At 46.0% G+C, this 21232-nt stretch overlaps 1 protein-coding gene across 4 annotated transcripts in view; it reads right to left on the bottom strand.

The window, feature by feature from the left end:
- SH3GLB1 (SH3 domain containing GRB2 like, endophilin B1) overlaps positions 1–21232 on the bottom strand; it is a 316467-nt gene that overhangs the window by 33400 nt on the left and 261835 nt on the right. For all 4 annotated transcript variants that reach the window (XM_085602119.1, XM_085602120.1, XM_085602122.1 and 1 more), the window contains one exon: positions 19238–19338. In XM_085602119.1, coding sequence (XP_085458245.1) covers positions 19238–19338 — 101 coding nt within the window. The remainder of the gene's footprint in view (positions 1–19237; positions 19339–21232) is intronic.

The following is a 21232-nucleotide window of genomic DNA, read 5'->3' as shown; positions in this document are numbered from 1 at the left end:
CATTGCTGGTGGGCAACTTGCCTATTGACTAGTGGTCTTGAACATGGTTTTGCCCAAGTGCCTCAGAGGGGATCCATTAGAGCTTCATTAATTGGTAATAAAGGTTTTACAGGCTCTTGGCCAGGCTGACATGCCTTTGTCTGAACATTAGTTATCACTTCCATAGTTGGGTTCTGCAGGTCTAATACCTCAACTGCCCTGTGTCTAACCAAAGTGAAGGAGGCGCTTTCATCGGTGGCAGGGCAACGAGGGGAAACCAGGCCAGTATCTAGGGAAGAATCCTGGTCGCTGGCATCTTGCAGTCCTAAATGCCAGTTTTCCTCAACATACTGGGGAAAGAAAATCACCTCCTTCATCAAAGCTGTTATCTGAGTGAGTACCAAAAAGATTATGCAAGGTACGCGCCTTACCACGTGGTAAGGGCAAGGCATCGGAATCAGAAGGATTACCAATTGGCTGCTGCCCTTAGCCTGTAACTTCCTCCAGCCACTGCAAGACTTTACCATCATACTCCGGTGTGCTGATAGAATCTGTCTTCAAATCAAATTGATCAATTGATTAATAGCTGGATTTAGCCAAGCACCAAAGGAAAGCACTGAGCTCAGAGACACAGACCAGCTGTTTCCCGTTGCCAGCCTGTGCTGCACAGTATTCCCGTTATCCAACAAAGTATCTGTCACATTAGAAATATAGAATGTTGCACTTTTCAAATACCTGGAATTATAAATAAAGAAAAGTGCTCACAATTTGGTTGGTTAGAAGTAGTAGCTATATACTCAGTGTGGCAGCAAACATTTAATGTGAGCCAAACTGTACTTTATGCAAGTTACTAAACTTCAGTACCTATGGATCTGCAGGAGCAGACAGCTGCAAAAGCTTTGAACCAATGCTACTTTCCAATCAATCTTTTTGTAACACAAGGAATTCAAAGAATAAAGAGATGAAGAAATCTATGAAAAGGAAGCTATGAATGGTATGTCAATTTGCCAATCTCATACACATTCTGAGCAGGTAACATCTACTTCTGTTCTGCAACCTTGGATGAGATAAGCACGCCTCAATCAGGCCCTCTATGGGCATGAGTGTAGTGGCCTAGAAGACAGTTGGTGCACAAATACATTTTGTGACTTTAACCTTAGTAAAGACTGTAAAATTATTTTATGATTTAATTCCAGAACTATTTGTTCTTTTTTGTTCCTTGTGAAATACACCAGTTCTGTGGTTGCCCATCTCGCTGTATCTCTCATACAGAGGCACCTCTGGACTGCAGTTGGGTGAATTCTGGACCCCCTCCTTCACAAGGAATAAATCGCCCAAACAACTGAGTCTCTCAGAGTGAGGATCAGGGATTAATTTGAGCCAGTAGTTTTTGGTGCTCGGCACCAGCTGTTAATTGTCAACATCGGCACTTATGACAGTCTGCCATATGGATGCGCTGTTTATCTAATTTAGAGACGAGCACAACAACAGGTGTTTATTTGATTCAGAGTTTTATGTAGCCTGAACTTGACCCGAAGGTATCAGGTATCAGAGCTCTTTACAAGAGGACACAATTATTTGTGTTGGGCACAGGGAGATTAAGTGATTTACCCAGAATCACGGGATGTTGAGCGTTATTGTCAAGACTAGAACCCGGCTCCCCCGATTTGAGATCGACCGCCCTAGCCATTAGACCACATCCTCTCCCCTCCCATTAATTCAGTATACATTAAAAATGACTAATACCTGCCGCCGAAGCCATTCTTATATCTCTGGGGGCCTGGGATAGTCAGAACTGTTACACGTGTAGGAGTGTGATGGTTAGTATACCATATGTGGTCCAAGTGGAAGATACCTTCAGACGAGGGCCCTGGCACTTATTTCTGTTTTACAAATTAGGTACTGTGATGAGCCTTTTCAATGGCAAGTTCCTGTAGAAGTATGTAGTATGTGTGCTGTATGATGGAAGATACTTATATGGAAATTGAATGTCTGGAGGAACACAGAGTCATTGTTTGAGCTGGGAGGACTGCTATAAACTGCAACAGAGGAGGCTTACTTTTTTCAACTATTTCTGGAGTTCTGTCTGATGTTGTGGGTGCTGAAGGTTTGTTAATTACAGTAGCCAATAGAAAAATGCGTGTATGAGCAGATGGCATATCAACTGATGGGCATCACTAGGTCAAAGAATAATGCTCACTGCAATGGTGAACAGAAAAATCTCAGTATGGGATATACGATGACGTGAGACATTGAGTACAAGAATGGATCATCAGGACAAATAAAACATAGGAATCTAGAAAGTTAGAGCTATTCAGGGGTGAGTAAAGTTATTACTCACATAAAAAATACGATGGTTTCAAGATATAATGGAGTAGAATTCTATGGGATCCTCACAGGGCAGTTACACAAACAAGCAAAACGGGGAGCATGGCAGTGCTACTGTCACTGTCTCAAAAGTGATTGGAGAGCGGGAGTCAGCATACTCTGCTGAACTGTTGCGGTGCAGTCAGTGGAGTGCACACAACTAGTTTGTCTGAGTCAACCCTTTATTTGTGAGAAGTCGCTGAAAAACAGGCTCTTTGCATTTAGACAGCCTAACAAAGCACCTTCATAAGCAGTATATCTGAGTTCCGGTAGGTTGAACCATACTACAATAGGAACAAAGTTACTTTCTGAATGCACTTTTGGCATGACATTAACAAGCATTGCACTCAAAGGACACATTAAGTACACAATACCATCAAAATGGTCAACACTTATCTTCATCTTCAGCAGCTATAATCACTGAAGATTATTTGGTGAAAATGCCAATAAGAAATAAGCAAGTGTGTGGCCTATTACAAGAAGTGACATGTCCATTCTACTTACATAAAGCCATAGGGCCACTGAACATAAAAATTTTTTAAAAAGTTAAAACCAGACTATATTGCCTTTGGTAGGACCAAAGTATGTAATATGGTAGGCTGCATAGCTTGACTTCTTTCTGATTCAGGGTCAATATCAATTCCACTCTTTACCCACTGTAGAATATCTTGTGAATTTTGTGGATCCACCGAAATCTTCAAGTGGCAACTTGTGGAGGCTGAAATCAGTTTTAGTTATGTAAACCATAACGTAGAGAATCTCACCTGACATACTAGATTCAACTACTACATCTCTTAAAATATTGCACTATTAAAGAGGAAGAGGAGGAACTAGAGTAGTTTATTCTCTTGAAGACCCCAATGACGGAAATGAATCTCTTGTTATCAAGTACACACACCGGAGGAAAAGATTAATGTGAATGACCAAATGTCAATAGTATTTAGGTAAATATTAAAAACAACTGGCTCAGTGCATCAAATATTTTGTAGAACACAGCAAGGCAAAGCCCCATGTGGCCCTAAATTAGGACTGTAAGACACACACAGAAGTCATATCTCAGTTGAGCTTAAGTTGTCCATTTAAAGTAGCAATTCCACTCTAGAGAATGTGAATGATTTTGGTGGCTTAAAATATCTTGCTCTTCAGAATTCATTATTTTTAACTGCTTCAGCATGGAGGACAAGACGTGCTTGATCTCCACCCTGCTTTATCAGAGTGGAGGACGTGGATGTCCGTTTTTCACACTTAAGCTTGAAAATCCTTCTGGTGCTTTCACCAGAAGGACTTTCAGGATTTTTCCATTTTGGAAGCTATCTCGAGCTGCAAGGGAAGAGCTTCCCTCAAAGCCTTAAATTGTTTTTATCTCCAATCTGTGCAATAAGAATCGAGCTATGCACACCGTCACATAGACTGAAAGTGAAACTAGCTGGAGCATTTAAGCTATGGCTGCTTACACTGTCATTGGTACTCAGGGTGGGGGGGGGGGGGGGTGGGGGGGCATAAGTTGGCAGGGTAAGCCCAGACGTGGGCCCCTTGCTCACTTTGCCACTGGATTCAATCTAGCCTGGCTGATGAGGGGTGTTACCCTGAAACCAGTTCTAGGATACTTGTTTCCCGTCCAGGGAATACCTGGCATGGTAGTTCAGGCTGGAGTGTTACCATGAGGCGCAGGGTCAAGTCTGATTTGCATATAACTGGATCCGAACTGGGGTGACAAAATGAGCTAAAGAACGATAATTGATTAAACCCAGATCTGTGACTGGGGGTGAGTGTCTGAGAAGTTTCAGCACTCCGTCCATCATCTTGTTGTGTTTACTACCACCTAATGACCAAAGTATTACCATCCTGCACTTACTTTTAAATGCTACCGACCATATGTTGGAGGACCTAACAAATGGACCAAAACTTTAACCAAGTGAAGCACTCATTGACAACACTGACTAAACATGGTCCAAGTTTTGACGGGTACTTGCAAAGGATGATAGGTCCACGCACATAATTGGGGTACCGCTTTTATCGGTAGAAGTGTTAGAATGCTGGGTGGAAGAATGTTTTTGCCTATTCGCAGATTCGAGAGCTTTTCACCACAGAGATGTGAGGAAAATCCATGATTTTAACCAAATATCGACGTTTGGAAAACATTCTGTCAGGAAAACAAACAGGGATCCATGAAATACTCTATCGTAGATTACACAGGGCGTGCAGTTTTCAGAAATGTCTGAGGTTGTACGTTTCCTTGGGTGCCAGTCCAGCCCGGGCCCAAAACCACATCTATCCATTTAGCCAGGAGTGAATTTGAAAAGAAATATCTTGACGTTTCCTTGTTGCATTTTGGGGACTTTTCTGTCATGGATGACTGGCTCACCAGCACAAATGTAATTTTTTATTTATTTAATTTTTTTTAACCGAAAGAAGTGTGGGCAGACAGAGGATTAGAGCATTTGTCATCATCAATTGAATTCCTCTCAATTTTTGGCTTTCGAATGCAAGCCTGTGTGCAAGAAAGAACACACTTTGTAAAATGCCTTCTGAATCACATAATATTATGAGTAACCCAAAATTCTGAGTTGTACAAATACCTATTCCTAAACTTGTCACCTTGTGCACATTTAAAAAATATGTATATGTCTCCTTCATATGCAATCTTTTGGCTTTTAGGAAATCTCTGAAAACTTGGCTGTTTTCCACCACTTAGCTCTTTGGTGTCCTTCTCTGCAGTTCACCTAGCGCCAACACGCCTCCGGGCATTTATGCGCTCTACAACACTTACTAACATAACATAACATTCTTCATTCAATACATTTTAACATAGGAATCGATGCCTGCCCGGTGCCCAATGAAATATAATTTTAAGCTGCAGCTCATTTGACGGTGCTGCGTGTTTTTGAACCACAAATAAATGCTACATATCTCTGCTAAGAAGAATATGACAGAAGTTATGGTATTACTTTGGTAAATCAACCATTGCGACAAAGAACTACAGATGAAAACATTGACCCCTTTTTTTTATTCCCTACATTTTTTATTTCAACAATTAGTTTGTTTGGGAAAACCATGAGCGAAATACACAAATGACAGCATACTGAATTTGGTTTACTTTTCAGAAAAATATAACTTTCTAGGTTCACACCCGTTTCGATCACAAACTGCAAGTAGGCAGATACCACAACAATTGCGAAAATTGACTACCACTTAGAAAATTGCAAAATTGTGATGGATAAATGTTTCTATTCACCTCCACCTATTCTTGAAAACTGGGGAAGTGGGTGATCTTGGCACAACCAATCTTTTATTGATTACATTCTTAAAAGAAACACATACTTTCTTGCACAGCAAATGGTTGTTAAAAAAATAATAATAATTTTTGCTACATTTGGGGTATTTCTCTGGTCCTTCCAGGTAAATCTTGAACACGCAGGGAAAAAAGGAAGAAAATGTAGCCTGAACTTTGTGGAAAAAAGTTAGGAATGTTCAAAAGAAAACCTTCCCATATATCAAAAAATGGTGGTGGGGGGGACCTTAGCATTTCGGGGTTTAAGAAATATAAGCACTGGAAGAAAATTCCAGTAATGGAACACTGAGATGCTTTTTCTTGTTTTGATGATCTTTATCCATTTCTCTTCACCATTGTGTGTCTGTTATTAAAAGAGAAAAAGCCAGGGCAAAAAGCCCAATATTGATTTTGCTGACAATTACTGGACAAAATGTAAACATGCAACCCCTTCATGATGATCTATGGGTATGTCTGATAGGATTGGTGTGAAGAGACCTACCTCAGCTAGACTGATGACATATCCGGAAAGAATCGCAGTAAGAGGCTCTTGGAGCACGCCAAGCTCACACTTTGAATTAGGCAATTTTGAGTTGGTTTAGAAACCTTCTTATTGGGGTTAGGCTATTATTTAGTCTTACTCCATGCTCTTCTATAGCTTCATATTGACATGCCCTCTATGGGTTGTCAGTAGCTTAAAGATCTGTTTATGCTAATGCCATCATACTTTACAGACAAAATCACCCTTGTATTTAATGCTGTATGTTAGCTTAAGTTCCCAACTGCGCCCTTCGTTCTTCTTCAGCCTTCCTACTATGTTTTCCTGCAATCAGAATAGCGCTCAAGAAGGTCGTCCTACTTCTAACTGGCAGCCAAACACCGAAATAGCCTTTCTTTGCAGTTTTTCAAGAAGCCAAAAACTTGGCCTGTTATCTAACGAGGGGGACACCAGTCACTGCAATATATTCTTGAAACGCGAGGACACTTTTTAATCTGTTTTTTTTTTTAAACAGAGAACTAATGATTTCTGCCATTCTCTTGCCAGTCTAGGGCAACTACATCTTACATCAATGATCAAATGCTCCCAATCCTGCCACAGCCCACCCAGACACATCAATTTGCCCTATCACTCCCCACTCGTTTGGCAAAAAAGCTTGCATCTCCTTCAGACCTACCATAACCCAACTCATCCTACCTCCATAGTGTGCAATGTGTCTATTTTCTGCTGTGCTCAATACAAGCCATAATGAGCTTTCCTTTTCCCCCTTCTTAAACTTCTTGGGCAACCCCAGCTGGCGTAAGCCACTTTTTTCTGCTTCCATACACATGTTTATGCCCGAGGTCCACCGCCTTTTGGTCTCACTTGGTGATGAGCCTCACCATTTGGCTATGACCCTTTTTGCCACTATGAAAGTCAGGCTGCAGAACAGTAGGTTGGCCATGTTAAAGTCCACCTCACAGAGGATGCCTAATCAGATGTACTGTGAGGTCATTGGGATAGTAGCGTTGAGTACTATTTCCAATTCTCTCCTGATTGTGGTCCAGTAGGCTGCTATGGGAGGACACTCACAGAGTGTGTAGAAAAGTGCCTTCAGCTACCTTGCATCTAAGACATGTGTAGCTCTTGCACAGTCCATCATAAAATGCCAACTTCTTTTATAGTATATTTGCGAGACCTGGTATTCTTGGCGTGGTTTCCCCTGATTTTTTGCCTTCAGACCCCCATTTTTATTTTTTTGCTGGCTTTAGGACACTGGGCACTTTACCACTGCTAACCAGTGCTAAAGTGCATATGCTCTCGGCCTAAAACATGGTAACTGTGGCTTATCCAGAAAGGGCACATTTAATTTACTTATAAGTCCCCAGTAATGTTCACTACATGTGCTCAGGGCCTGTAAATTCAATTAAATGCTACTAGTGGGTCATTTTGCCACCCATTTCTGTCGCCCTTTAAATATGTCTCAGCCAGCCTGCCACTGCAAAGCATGTGTGTGCAGTTTTTTTTTTAAGGTTTATTTTTGGTTTTTTAACAAACAATGCAGCAGTCATTGATATGCAAGCATCTTATGTACAGCATCTGGTGCCCGGAGGCCAACATTCTACCAAATATAATATTTCAAGTGACAATGAGGCATGATAAAAACATTACAATTGTGTTGGAAATGGCCCTTTTTGCAGGGTTATCCCCAAACTTTTTGCTTCTTCCTGACCTGTGGTTGTTGGCTATAAGACTCTGGGCACTTTACCACTGCTGATCAGTGCTAAGGTGCATATGCTCTCTGCGTAAATTGTTTTTGTGATTGGTTATCCATGATTAGTATATTTGTTTTACCAGTAGGTCCCTAGTAAAGTGCACTGAGTGTGCCAGGGCTGGTAATTCAAATGCTACAAGTGGGCCTGCAGCACTGATTGTGCCACCCACAGGATGGTGTATCAGGCCTGCCACTGCAGTGCCTGTGCGCAGTTTGGCAACTGCCATGTTGACCTGGGCAGTCTACACACTTGCCAGGCCTGACCCTTCCCTTTTTATAACACATAGGACACCCCTAGGGTAGGCCCAAGGTCCCCCCCCACCCCTGGGCAGGGTGGTGTATCAGGCCTGCCACTGCAGTGCCTGTGCGCAGTTTGGCAACTGCCATGTTGACCTGGGCAGTCTACACACTTGCCAGGCCTGACCCTTCCCTTTTTATAACACATAGGACACCCCTAGGGTAGGCCCAAGGTCCCCCCCCCCCCCCCCTGGGCAGGGTGCAGTGTATGTGAAAGGTAGGACATGTACTAGTGAGGGTAACATGTCCTGATAGTGAAATACTGCCAATTTCGTTTTTCACTATTGAAAGGCTATCTTGCCCATAGGACAGAATGGGGAATGCTGTGTAACAGGTTTACCTGCATATCTTCCCATAGGAGCAAGATAGAAATTTGGAATCTGGTATCCCTGAACTCAGAATTTAATAACACATCTTTTAGGATGGATGGTTTTTTAATTCAGTGTTTGAAAATAGCACTTTTAGAAAGTGGCTATTTTCTTGTTAAACCTTTCTGTGTGCCTTTGCCTGTTTGTGGATTGACTATCTGGTTTTAGAGTGACAGGGGCTGGGGTGGCTCCAGGGGTCTGAGCAAGTCAGCACTAGGCTGAATAGACCTATCTGCATTTGGAGTGGTGGGAGGAGTAGCACCTGGGCCTGAATAGGGCTGTGCCTACCTCCCACAATGCTGGCTCCACCGCCTGCGGTGCGTCTGATGACCCTGGCTCACACTCACAAAGGAAGAAGATGCGCACTGGCAGAGTGCCCCCAGAAATGGTTTGGACTAGGTCCAGGACCGCTCATACATAGAGAACAAAGACTTTTGGGGTATAAATACTAGAGCTAAAACCCCTCAAAGTTAGACTACTTCATGATCAAGAGGAATCCCTGCCAAAGAAGATTAGCTGAAGAGACTGAGGAGAAGCATTGCCCTTGCTGTGTGTCTGGGGTTGGCCTGCTGTTTGCTATTTCTACTAAGGAGAGATCTAAAGGACTTTGCTGTGTGCTGTGTCCCCTGCTTGAAGAAGGACTTTGCTGTGTGCTGTGTCCCTCTGAAGAAAAGTCTCCAAGAGCCTGAGAAGAGCTGGCATCGTGTTTCTGAAGTCCCAAGCACAAAAGGACTTCAACCACAACTCCCTGAACTTTCTTGCTGGGAGTTCTAGTCTGCTAGGTGGGCCTGTAACTATGTGTGAGGCCTTTTTGATGCTGGGAGCTGGAAGCGCGATGCAACGAGAGAGAAGCATGACGCCGCCGCAGCAGCCGCTGTCGCATCATCGAGGAAGCGTGTCGCCGCTGCTCGCCGTCGCATCACTGGAGAAGCGTGCCGCCGCACAGAGTGTGCAGTCGCATCACTGGAGAAGCGTGTCGCAGGGCCTGTCGTGGCTCAGAAAATCACCGAGTTCGCAGGACGGCCGTCGGGCATGCACGCATCGCCTCCACATTGTCGCATCGCAACAAAGCTGCCATTTTGTCGCATTGCAGTGGATCGCTGCAAAGCATCAAGGCGCCATCTTGTCGCTTCGGAACCGGAGCGCAGGAAGAACCGACGCATCACCTTCTCTGCGCCTCTTTTGGTTGTTTTGCATGACGCATCCCAGGTACTTTGAGTGTCACATATGATCATCTACAAGTTTATTTTTGCAACAACCTTTCTAAAGACATTCTACTGAGTTTTTGTAAGTGGGTGTTTTGTCGTTTTGGTCTTGTTTAGTTTAGATCAAAATATTTTATTTTTCTAATCTGGTGTGGTGTCCATTTGTTTTGTTTTCACGGTGTTACTGTGAGTGTTGGTACAAATACTTTACACATTGCCTTTGGGATAAGCCTGTCTGCCTGTGCCGAGCTACCAAGGGGGTGAGCAGGGGTAATCTAAAGTGTGTATCCCACAAGGAGTAGCGCTAAGAAGGATGAGCTACAGAATCCCTTAAAAGCCTGGTGGCAGGTCAAAGGAGCTGAAGGAGAGGAGACAAATGTGGATGAGGATGACAAGGGGAATGGGTTCGGGCCACAGGATTTGCCTGTGCCAAGAGCAGCCTCCAGGGCTGTTAGCGTCCATTCCGCGGGGAGTCTCTCCTGGGAAGAGTGGGAAGAGAACCAGAAGATCAGAGAACATGAGCTGGAAGTTTTGAAACTGCAGAACCAAAAGGCAGCCATGGGGGAAAAGCAGTTGCTTTTAGAGAGCAAGTAGAGTTTTGCCTTGGAAGAAATGAAATTGACCTTGGCACATGAATTAAGAATGAGGGAGCTTAATTTTGAGCTTGAGAGGAATGAGGCCACGAGGGTCTCAGCTGAACAGGAAATGTGTGTAGCTCAGGAAGTGAGCTTTGCTGAGTTGGAGGTGGAGTCCAGCTCAGATGGTGGCAGCAAAATTGTGATATCTAGTGCTGAGGGAGAAGTACACACACCCAGAGATGTGGTGCTTGACTTGAGGAAGGGGGTTAACATACACCAGGGGGTTCAGGTTTATGAGGTAGCTCCAGTGGTGTGAAGTGTCCCTGAAGGAGATTGGGGAACTGACACAGGGGATCATATTCTTAGTGGTGGGATGGACACTCTGCTGACTCTAGCTGAGAGGTGCAGGGAGAGGAGTTCCCCCATGGTAGAAATCCTGGAGTGTGGAGACCGCTCAGAAGAGTGTGGGTTGAGTGACAGAGATAGTTAGACACTGTCTTGCCAATCTCAGGAGAGTGGTGTGGGGTACTTGTGTGAGGCACTGGAGGGTGAGGCAAAGGGTAGCTTGGTTAACAACTGTGGGGGCTGTGTTATTCATTTGTTGGAGAGCAAATTTTAAGTCCCTGTTTTCCAGAGCTATGCCAACACCCGGCGGAGTGTGAGTTCTCTGATTCCAGGGATCGTGCATTGGAGGCAGACCTCTTGGTGGATTCCAGAGGGTCTGAAGAGGCATTGGGGAGTGATCCTAAAATGGTGGCTCAGGTATCTTCCGGTTCTGTGTGGTGAAAGAGGTTCAGAGTAGCTGAGATAGGTCCCAGTGTAGTGTTAGGGGTGTAGGGGCTCACATCCTGTCTCAGTGGAGAAGGAGTGAGTGTGGGCTGTGTCCCAAGGTGCCCGAAACCCAGTCTCAGGGCCGGAGGGTTGCCTAGGGGAACGCCAGGTTGGGGACCTAAGCTGTACTGGTAGACCATTTGAGGGGGATCTCCTAGTGTCAGGAGAATCCGGAGCGTCTGTAAACGGAGCTCCAGTGGTTCTGGTGTCTGGCGGTGCCACTCCAGTTGGGAGGGTGCAGAAGTCCAGATTGAGGGGTGAGAGCGCGATGTGTTCCCCATTGGAAGAACCAGTTTGTCAGGGGCCAGCCAGAAGGACTGAGCCTCCAAGGAGTGACCATGGCGACACCACTTCTGACCTGGGGTATCTTCGCGCACTGTCAGATGGACAGGGGTCGGGAGACCTGCGCCAGGCAGACTGTCACACGAGTCATGTTTTACCCCCGGGGAGATACTGTGTGAGTACCCAGAAGTCCTGTTGTGCCAGGAAAGTGTTCAACCGCAGGGTTTGGTCCCTGGGTTGGGAGGCCAGGTTCAGGTTCTGCCTGACATGGAGGGCAGGACATCTGTAATCAGTGTCCCTACCGTTTTGGCTTCTAGTAATACCACTCCAGGTGGGAGGGTGCAGAACTCTGGAAGGGGGTGCAGAGAGAGGGAGTCCTCACCTCTGACCCTACTGCAACCTGAGGGTTTGGATCCTAGGTTGGGAGACCAGTTGCAGGAGAGAGGTCATGAACTGGTGGGAGAGTTGTATTCTGAGGGCACCTCTCCTGGGAAGAGAGTGCAGGACCCCAGAGGTAGGGGGAGTAGAGCCTCGCCTGTGACCTCTGGTCAGCCTGAGGGGCAGACCCTGGGCTGGCGGGCCAGTACCAGGATGCCATACCTGACTTGGCAGGAGGGACTGTGGAGAAAAGGTGCCAGGCACCTGGGCTACTGTGCCCCACTTTCTGACGCCGCAGAGGTTAGAGAGACCTGACAGGCATGAGGCCTGGCTCTCATCACTGACAGCTGTCAGTGGCCACTGTGGCTAGTTGTCCTGGTGGACAGAGTTGCCCCGGGGAGGGGGGCTGGAGTCACACCCTGGGGGTGGACTGGTGCACACAGCTGTGTTGGCCAGGTGAGTACTGTCTACCAGGGCGTACGCATCTGTGAGCAAAGTAAGCTTAGGCGCTGCACAGATGGGGTCCCCAGGTGAGGAGAAGGGTCCCCCATGGTTTAGCTTAGTGGGCCCTGAGACAAGAGGATCCAACTGGGTTCAGGGAGGCGTAGAACAGGAAAAGTTCCCTGCTGTTTGGGCTAGGTTCCATGTTCTGTTGCCCCAAGCAGGGAAGCCCATCAAGGCATTGATTGGTCTACCCTGGCTTTAGGCTGGAAGGGGGTTGTGTTGGAAACTGCCCGTTTTGCAGGGTTATCCCCAAATGTTTTGCTTCTTCCTCCTTTATTTCTCCTGACCTGTGGTTGTTGGCTATAAGACTCTGGGCACTTAACCACTGCTGATCAGTACTAAGGTGCATATGCTCTCTGTGTAAATTGTTACTGTGATTGGTTATCCATGATTGGTATATTTGTTTTACCAGTAGAACCCTAGTACAATGCACGGAGTGTGCCAGGGCTGGTAATTCAAATGCTACTAGTAGGCCTGCAGCACTGATTGTGCCACCCACAGGAGTAGCCCTAAGATGGTGTCTCAGGCCTGCCACTGCAGTGCCTGTGCGCAGTTTGGTAACTACCATGTTGACCTGGCCAGTGTACACACTTGCCAGGCCTGACCCTTCCCTTTTTCTTACACATAGAACACCCCTAGGGTAAGCCCCAGATACCCCCCTGGGCAGGGTGCAGTGTATGTGAAAGGTAGGAAATGTACTAGTGTGGGTAACATGTCCTAACTCCGGTTATGCTTATTGGGTTTTTGTCGTTTTGTTCAATACATTAAGCTATTTTTCGAACTAGGTTTTGTATCTTTTTGAGTGGTGTTTTCACTGTTTGAAGCGTTGTACAAATACTTTACACATTGCCGCTAAAGTTAAGCATGACTGCTCTGTGCCAAGCTATCAGAGGGTGAGCACAGGTTAATTTAGGGTGTGTATCTTACTTACCCTGACTAGGACTATGGTTCCTGCTTGGACAGGGTGCATACCTCTGCCAACCAGAAACTTAATTTCTAACATATATATTCAATTTAGGATCTTAAGTTACATGAGGTACAGTCTGGTCTTGATGGCCACCTCTCTAGGTTGCATTAAAGCAGCCTCCCAATGAATATCTACCATTGAGTCTATTTCCCTTACTCACGTTGCCCGCAGTTTCTTGAGTTTGTCTGGCTTACTATTAATGATCATGCAGTATATTTGTGAGATCACCTTAGTTTGGTGCTCTTCTTCTACAATCTTGTCTTGTATTGGGTTCTGGTTAAGGGTTTTTGGCCAGTCTACTGCCTCTGCCCAAAGGGGCATGAGGATACCCTTTTAAAAAAAATAATAGTGCACTATAAATCCATAAGTAAAAATTCAGTTTTTGTTTAAATAGGTACTTGGATTGGGAGTTGTAAGCACAATTTGCAAACAAATGAATACAAGTTCTATCTGGAGCACAAATAGTTTTCGGCAACTGATTATAACAATGTTTCACAGGTAACAGTACTAAGACAACTTTTCCACAGTCAATTTATGTCCCACTCTCTCTCATAAGATGTCCACATGACAAATGACCACAACAGACAAGTTATTTACATTCGGTAATGCCTTATCTGGTAGAGACATAATCTAGCCACAGATTCCTTACCTTGGAATTTCCCAGGCTTCAGGCCAGAACTGGAGACCTTTGCTCGAGTAATACCTGTGTGTGCCAATAGGTGGCATCAGTTGGCTCTGCATGACGTCATCGGCCTAGTCGTCCGCGCTGGAAGTTACATCTGCGTCACCTATATAGGTGCCACCCTGGCACGCTGACGTCAGTTACTTTTCACAACTTTCCAAACCAGGTGCGCGGATGCATGAAGTGAACCAACAGTGGTGTGTTTAGAACAACTGGAGCCCTAAAAGGGATCAGCCTTGACTCTAAAAACATGCGTGCAGGGAGGATGGGTGGGTTGGTAAGAAATCTGCAGCTAGATTATATCTCTACCAGATAAGGCGTTACCAAAGGTAAGTAACTTGTCTATCTGATAGAGACACCTAGCTGCAGACTCCTTACCTTAAAACATATACACCAGCAATACCTTCCCCGGAGGACAAGTTTAGACCTAAAAGTCTTGCAGGACAGAGCGGCTAAAGAGGCCGTCCCTATGGACTGGACAGTCCAAGCGGTTGTGCTTCGTGAACGTGTGCAGTGATGCCCACGTTGCTGCCTGACAAATATCAAGGACTGGAACACCATGTTGCAATGCTGTGGTCGCAGCTTTAGCTCTGGTGGAATAAGCTCTTAATCCTTCAAATTTTGATGCAAAGGATGATCCATTGCAAGATAGTCTTCTTCTGCACCGCACAATATTTCTTTGATCCAATGTACCCCACGAAAAGATGGTAGTCTACTCGGAACTCTTTAGTGTGGTCAAGGTAGAACGACAATGCTCTTTTTGGGTCCAGACGAGACACTCCTCTTCAGAGGGGTGCGGAGGAGCATTGAAAGTGGGCAAGGTGACGGATTGCCCCACTTGGAAAGGTGATACCACTTTTGGTTAGAAAGAGGCCCTAGTGCTAAGCTCCAACTTATCAAGGAAGATGATCAGCTAAGGAGGCCTGGATGATGAGTCTGCAATTCGCTCACCCTCCTGGCAGAAGTTATTGCCCTTAAAAAAGCTGTTTTGATAGAAAGCAGCCGGAGGGGGCAGTTGTACAGAGGTTCGAATGGAGCGCAGGAAGGTGAGAACCAAATTAAGGTCCCACTGAGGCATGATGAATGGGGCGGGTGGGAACATATGTACAAACCCCTTAAGAAATCGGTTTACAATATTTTACACATTTCTGCCACCGGCAGGTGTACAAAGTCTTGGTAGAGGGATGCCTGGCTGCTAAAATCACATCATAGACTTCTGGAGAAAGATGGAATGCTGTCATCTGTCGGCACTCAATCTCCACACAAAAAGGTGTAGAATTGACAGGTTCGGGTGGAAGACCCTCCCCTGCGACCGAAGAGCCTCCCGAAGGGGCAGCCTGATCAGAGGACTGATGCACAGCTGGAGAAGATCAGGATACCAGACTCTCCGTGCCCAGTCCAGAGCCACAAGAATGACTTAGACCCAGTCGCTCCTGAGCTTCTTGAGCACTCTGGACAGGAGTGGGATGGGCAGAAAGGCGTACAGGAGGCAAAAGCTTCACTTGAGATAAAAAGCGTCAACCTGGAAACCCCAGAGCACAAAACTGTTGACATTGCACAGATCTAAACAAGGTTTTCCCCACTTCTGAAAGAGACCTTGGCCACCTCCGGATGGAGACACCATTTGTGATCTGCTAGGCATCGCCGGCTGAGTGCTTCCGCCCTGGCTTTCAACGAACCTGTCAGGTGTTGAACCACCAGGGATATGCCCTGCTGTATCAGCCATGTCCAGAGATGCAGGGCCTCTTGACAAAGGGTCCATGCCCCCACCCTGCCCTGTTTCTTGAAGCACCGCATGGTGGTGGTGTTGTCAGTGAACACCTAAATCAGCTCGGAGCTCCAGCAAGTTGATGTGGAGTGCGGATTCCGCGGGAGACCAGAGTCCTCTAACCTTCACCTCTCCCAGATGGCCGCCCCATCCCAGGAGTGACGCATCTGTCACTACTGTGAAATCTGGTAGGGGAAGGGAGACCCTCTGACACAATTGCCGTTGGTCAGCCACTACTGCAGATCCTTTGCAGTGCCCTCCGAGATCTGGAACATGTCGGAGAGATTCTACTGATGCTGTGCAGACTAGAACTACAGGTCCGACTGCAGAGCCCACATATGCCATCTGGCATGTGTCACTAGCAGGATGCAGGAGGCCATGGGGCCCAGCAGCGTCAGAGCCACTCTCACCAATATCCAGGAGCGAGGCGAAAACATCGGTATCATAGCCTGAATATCCTGGACCAAACGCTCTGGAGGATAAGCCCAAAACTGCAATGTGTCCTGAACAGCTCTGATGAAAGGGTGTGCCTGAGAGGGAGTCATGTGTGACTTCGTCATGTTGATAGTGAACCCCAGAAAAGCAGGAGATTCAGCGTAGTCTGGATGTTGGAGATGGCAGTCTGGACAGGCTCACCTTTAACAGCCAGTCATTCAGATATAGGAAGACTGGCACCCCTGATCTACACAGATGAGCTGCTAATACTCCATCACCTAAGTTAACACCAGAGGAGTGCTGTCAAGGCCAAAGGGGAGTACTGTGAACTGAAGAGGTTGTGGCCTACCGTGAACAACAGGTAGCACCAATGGGCAGGCAGGACAGGACTGTGAAAATTGGTGTCCTGAAAGTCCTACGCCACCATCCAGTCTCCAGGGTCTAGCGCAGACAAGACCTGAGCCAGAGTGAGCGTTTTGAACTTTTCCTTTTTGCGGAAGTAATTAAGGTCATGCAGATCTAGACTAGGAAGAAGGCCACTGTCTTTTTTCGAGACCAGAAAGTATCAAGAATAGCAACTACACCCTACTTCTGGTGCCAGAACCCTCTCTATGGCTCACTTGGCCAAGAAAGTCCTGATTTACTCCTGAAGCAAGTTCAGGTGTTCCTCTGTCAGCCGGTCGTAAGTCGGAGACATGGAAGGAGGGGTAGTCTTGAAGGGGAGGGAGTAGCCCTTTTGGACTATCTGAAGAACCCACTTGTCCGATGTGATGTTTTGCCAGTGGTGGAGGTGATGGTTGATCCTGCCACCAACTGGCCGCCCAGGATTTTAAAGGGCCTCACTAGGAAGATTGAGAGGCTGCAGGGGGAGGAATGGACTGACTCGACCTCTGGCCGCCTGACCCACCGGGTCGAAAGTAGCCCACCCACGGCTGCACAGAGGTTGCTGAACTTGCACGGTCTTCTGGCTGGTATATGGCTGGAGTGGCTGATAGCCCCTTCTGTGGCCACTAAAGGGGCGAAAAGCAGACGTGGACGGGTGGACACCAAGAGGTCCAAAGACATGGCCGTAGCCCGCAAGTGCCTAAAGCGCACCAGGGTCATGTCTTCCTGCTCTCCCAAGAGATGGGTGCCATCAAAGGGCATGTCAATAAGGGAAGCCTGGACATCTACATAAAAGCCAGAAGTTCTCAGCCAGGCATGGCATTGTTCTGCCCAGCAAATTGGAGGTGTCAAGCACACAACTAATGGTGAACTTGGCTGCATCTCTCCAGTCTGATACCACTTTGGAGAGAATGGCCCAGACCTATGGCAGCACTTGCACAAACGTTTCCCACAAGGAGTGGGCATAATGGCTCAATAGGCATGCAGTGTTCACTGAATGCAAGGCTGATGGAAGACATAAATCTTCTTGCCCAAACTTTTCAGGCTCTTGGATTCCCTGTCCAGGGTTGCAGAAGGGAACACACCTTGTGAAGTAGAGGCTTGGACCACCAAGCTCTTGGTGTAGGGTGGTTGTGAGAAATTTTGGGTCGGCCGGGCAGATCAATGGCGGCAGGTGATTGCCCTATTCACAGGAGCTCCTGTACTGGGCTTGGACCAGGTTCCCAGAAGGACATCATTCAAGGCCTCATTAAAAGGCAGGAGGTGTTCTGAGGACGAGACACCTGGCTGTAGGACCTCTGTCAACATGTATGTCTTGACTTCCACTGAAGGTAGCTGAAGGTCCAGGACCTCGACTGCCTTTCTTACTAGCATAGCATATGAAGCTCCTACCTCTGTAGCCACAATAGGGGGAGAAAGCAGGCCAGAATCTGAGGTGGCATCCAGTCCAGTGGTCTTGATGAATGCCTCATACCAGTCAATTTTGTGCGCATGCTGGTCTAGTAAAGGGTCCAGCGACCACTCCCAATCCTCCTCCATTCCTAGCCCCTCAAAATAAGACTAAGGAATCGATTTAGGATCCAAGGGTGCAGTGGGTGCCAGAATCAGCATCAGTAGGTGTGGATCCCCGCCCCCTCCCCCGAGTTGTGAGGGATAAGAATGGGGCTGGCACCGGCAGGATTCTCGGTGCAGGGGCCAATGCCGGGGAAGATTGCTGGCACAGAACCCGATGGAGCCCCCTCTGAGCCTCCAGGGCCTGGAGGTATGATGGGAGGGTCAGGTCTCCGAAACATGAGGCGCATGGTGTCAAATAATATTTAAGCTGGGCGGGTATCGCTCCGGCTCCTGAAGAGGCAGGGAATCGTGGAGCCAACCCAGGGGCAGGTTCCGCAGAACGCCGCTTAGAGCATTGAGAGTCCTCCCTCACGTTGGCCGAAGGAGGGGGGGAAAATTGATGCATGCTTCGACTTCTTGTGTTTTTTATAGCTCGTATCTGACCGACCTGACGACTTCGATTTGGAGGACGAAGACTTAGGGACAGCAGTGCCCGGACCTCCATCTCGACTGGGACTAGGAATGAGACCTAGGGTGAATGGCATGGAGCTGAACACCAGGACACAAGCAGCTTTAGGGACTGCTCCTCCAAAGCTTTCGGAGCCAGGGCTGGTAGATGGAGCACGATTTTGAGTCGTGGTCACACTAAAGGCACCATAGACAAATTAAGTGTGGATCCTTTAACAACATGGTGCAATCACAGGCGCTGCATGGTTTGAATCAAGAAATCTTCTTCAACATTGAGGAAAAACCTACACACCAAACACAGTCAACAAAACATCGAAAAAAGCCTGTCAAAAAGTGGCAGAGGGTAGCCCTCTTTACAGATCTGTGCTAGCTGGCACAGAAAGAAAAGAACGGAGGTGGCCCCTATATAGGTGACATGGATGTCACCTGCGGCGCGGACGCCGTCACGTGGAGCCAACTGATTACACCTACTGGCGTGCAAGGTTATTCCTCAAGCAAAAGTCTTTCAGATCTAGCCTGACACCTGGGAAATTCTAAGGTAAGGAATCTGCAGCTAGATGTCTTCATCAGATACACCTCAAATCCCTTCTAGTTATCTAAACATTGTGACTGAGTCAAATTGTGAACTAATGGTACCTAATAAAGGAAGCACATGCTATTCATTTACCTTCCAAGTTGTTTTTGGAGGTCAAGCATGTACTGATAACATTGTGCGTAGTAAGTCATTTGAGCTTCCACAAAGTCATTCAGACAACGAAGATGATGCGCCTACAATAAAAATATTTCACAATTTAATACAATTAGATATATACTGTATAAACACATAAAACAGTTAATCACTGCCACATTGTAAGAGCAAAACACAACTATGTTAAATAACATTTTGATGGCTCTATAACTTTTGAAATAACACACGTTAAGCTCCCAAACTAGGCATAACACGCTAATCAAACTGGTCCCTAGACATTGTGCATGGAAAATCTGTCTGACCGCTTGAGCAGCTCAAAAGGTAAATAGATGAAGGCTTACATGCAAAATAATTATTTATCATCATAATGACAAATTTTGTAAAAAAAACTGATTGTAAAGGATCACATGACTTGGCTCAATGGGTGGTCTCAACAGCTTGGGAAAAGTGGTGCGATTTCAGTACAGAATAGGGAAGAACAAATCAAAAGGTTAGTGACACGTCGTGCTTACTGGACATGAATAACCTCTTCGCTGCGGCGCAAATTCCGCCGCAGCGCTGCCGCAGTGCTGACATTCCATTCCTGGGTGTAGTCATGACGTCTCCCGGCCGTCATCCGCACACGCCCATCGTGACTCATGACGGCCGGGAGATGTCATGAGCATGGAAGAGGTTAAAAGGACTTTAGTCAAAATAGGTTACCTTTATGGTGACAGATATACTACTACCTAGTAACAGTGCCAAACACTAAAAAAAAAGAAATTGGACAGAAACGCGCCCCTCCACCCCCATTCCCATACACAGGAGCACAACCTTGTCAGTTTAAGTAGCTCATACGTGAAGGAGTTGGTGAAAGTGTATTAGAGATTCCAGAGAACCTATAAACTAGGAGTAAAACAATCACCATTACCTTCCGGTGGGAAGATTACACAGCAAGGATGAAGAAATGTATATTACACAGCCAGTAGTTTAAGCAAAATAACTTCAAGACAATTTGCCCAAACTTTGTATTGCTACACAAAAAGGTGCGACTGTTCAGATACAAAGATTGCATCTGATAATATTAGGTAACATCTCATGAGCGGAGATCTGACAGCAGAGAAAGAAGACCAGGAAACACCTGCTTTTGAAAGGGCATTTAGTCAACACCTTTTGGATGAAGGAAGGGTGAGTTCAGAGTCCCTCCATGATGAACTTCACTTATAAGTCACATTGCTGTAATGGATGACTTCTGTATCTGCAACATTATATGAGCTTAAGCAATTTTTAAACAATTTAAGAATGTGATGAGAAAGACTAAGACTGAAGAACAGCAGTTCTTAATCTTTTGTGGACCCCCACTTAATTATTTCTTTATTAGTTGAATCCGGGGACCCCCACTGAATGTTTATTGGAATCTAGGGACCCTCCACTGTGTCATTACTAGAAGCCGAGCGCCTTGTCTAAGGAATATCAATGATTTGAACCTCAAAACAATACACAAAAATACAGAAACAAGCATTCATTAAAGAAATACCTAATTACGGTATATTTTATATAGTTCACAAATATAAAAAAAAATCTAAATTGATGGGAAGGTTGGAATCTAAAATAAATTGAGTTCACCCATTGACCATACTACATTCTGTTTGATATTCTTGCATTGCTCCCAATAATCAATTCGAGAATACCAACTTAATTTTTAACATTCAATTTCAAATTCTGTCACATTTACAGAAAGTTATAACATTTTCAATTCTGCTTTTTGCTTCTTTATGGGAAAAAAATATGCAAAAAAAGTCAGTTGTGACTCTAGAACATCAGTGAGGATAACACTGCTTTCACCAAAGCGAGAGGAGATCATGGCTTGGACTTTCTGCTTTGGGGAGAAAAGCCTTCACTTTGGGGACCACGGTTAATTTGCTTCTAGGCTTTTTTTTGTTTTTTTTAAATGTGTGTTCTGAGTTGAGGGAGTTGTGGTCGCTTACGAATTTG

This window comes from Triturus cristatus, chromosome 4_2 (assembly GCF_964204655.1).
Source record: "Triturus cristatus chromosome 4_2, aTriCri1.1, whole genome shotgun sequence".
NCBI classification, from domain to species: domain Eukaryota; kingdom Metazoa; phylum Chordata; class Amphibia; order Caudata; family Salamandridae; genus Triturus; species Triturus cristatus.
The sequence above is the reverse complement of the archived record's forward strand: the minus strand, read 5'-3'. Positions and strand labels throughout refer to the sequence as shown.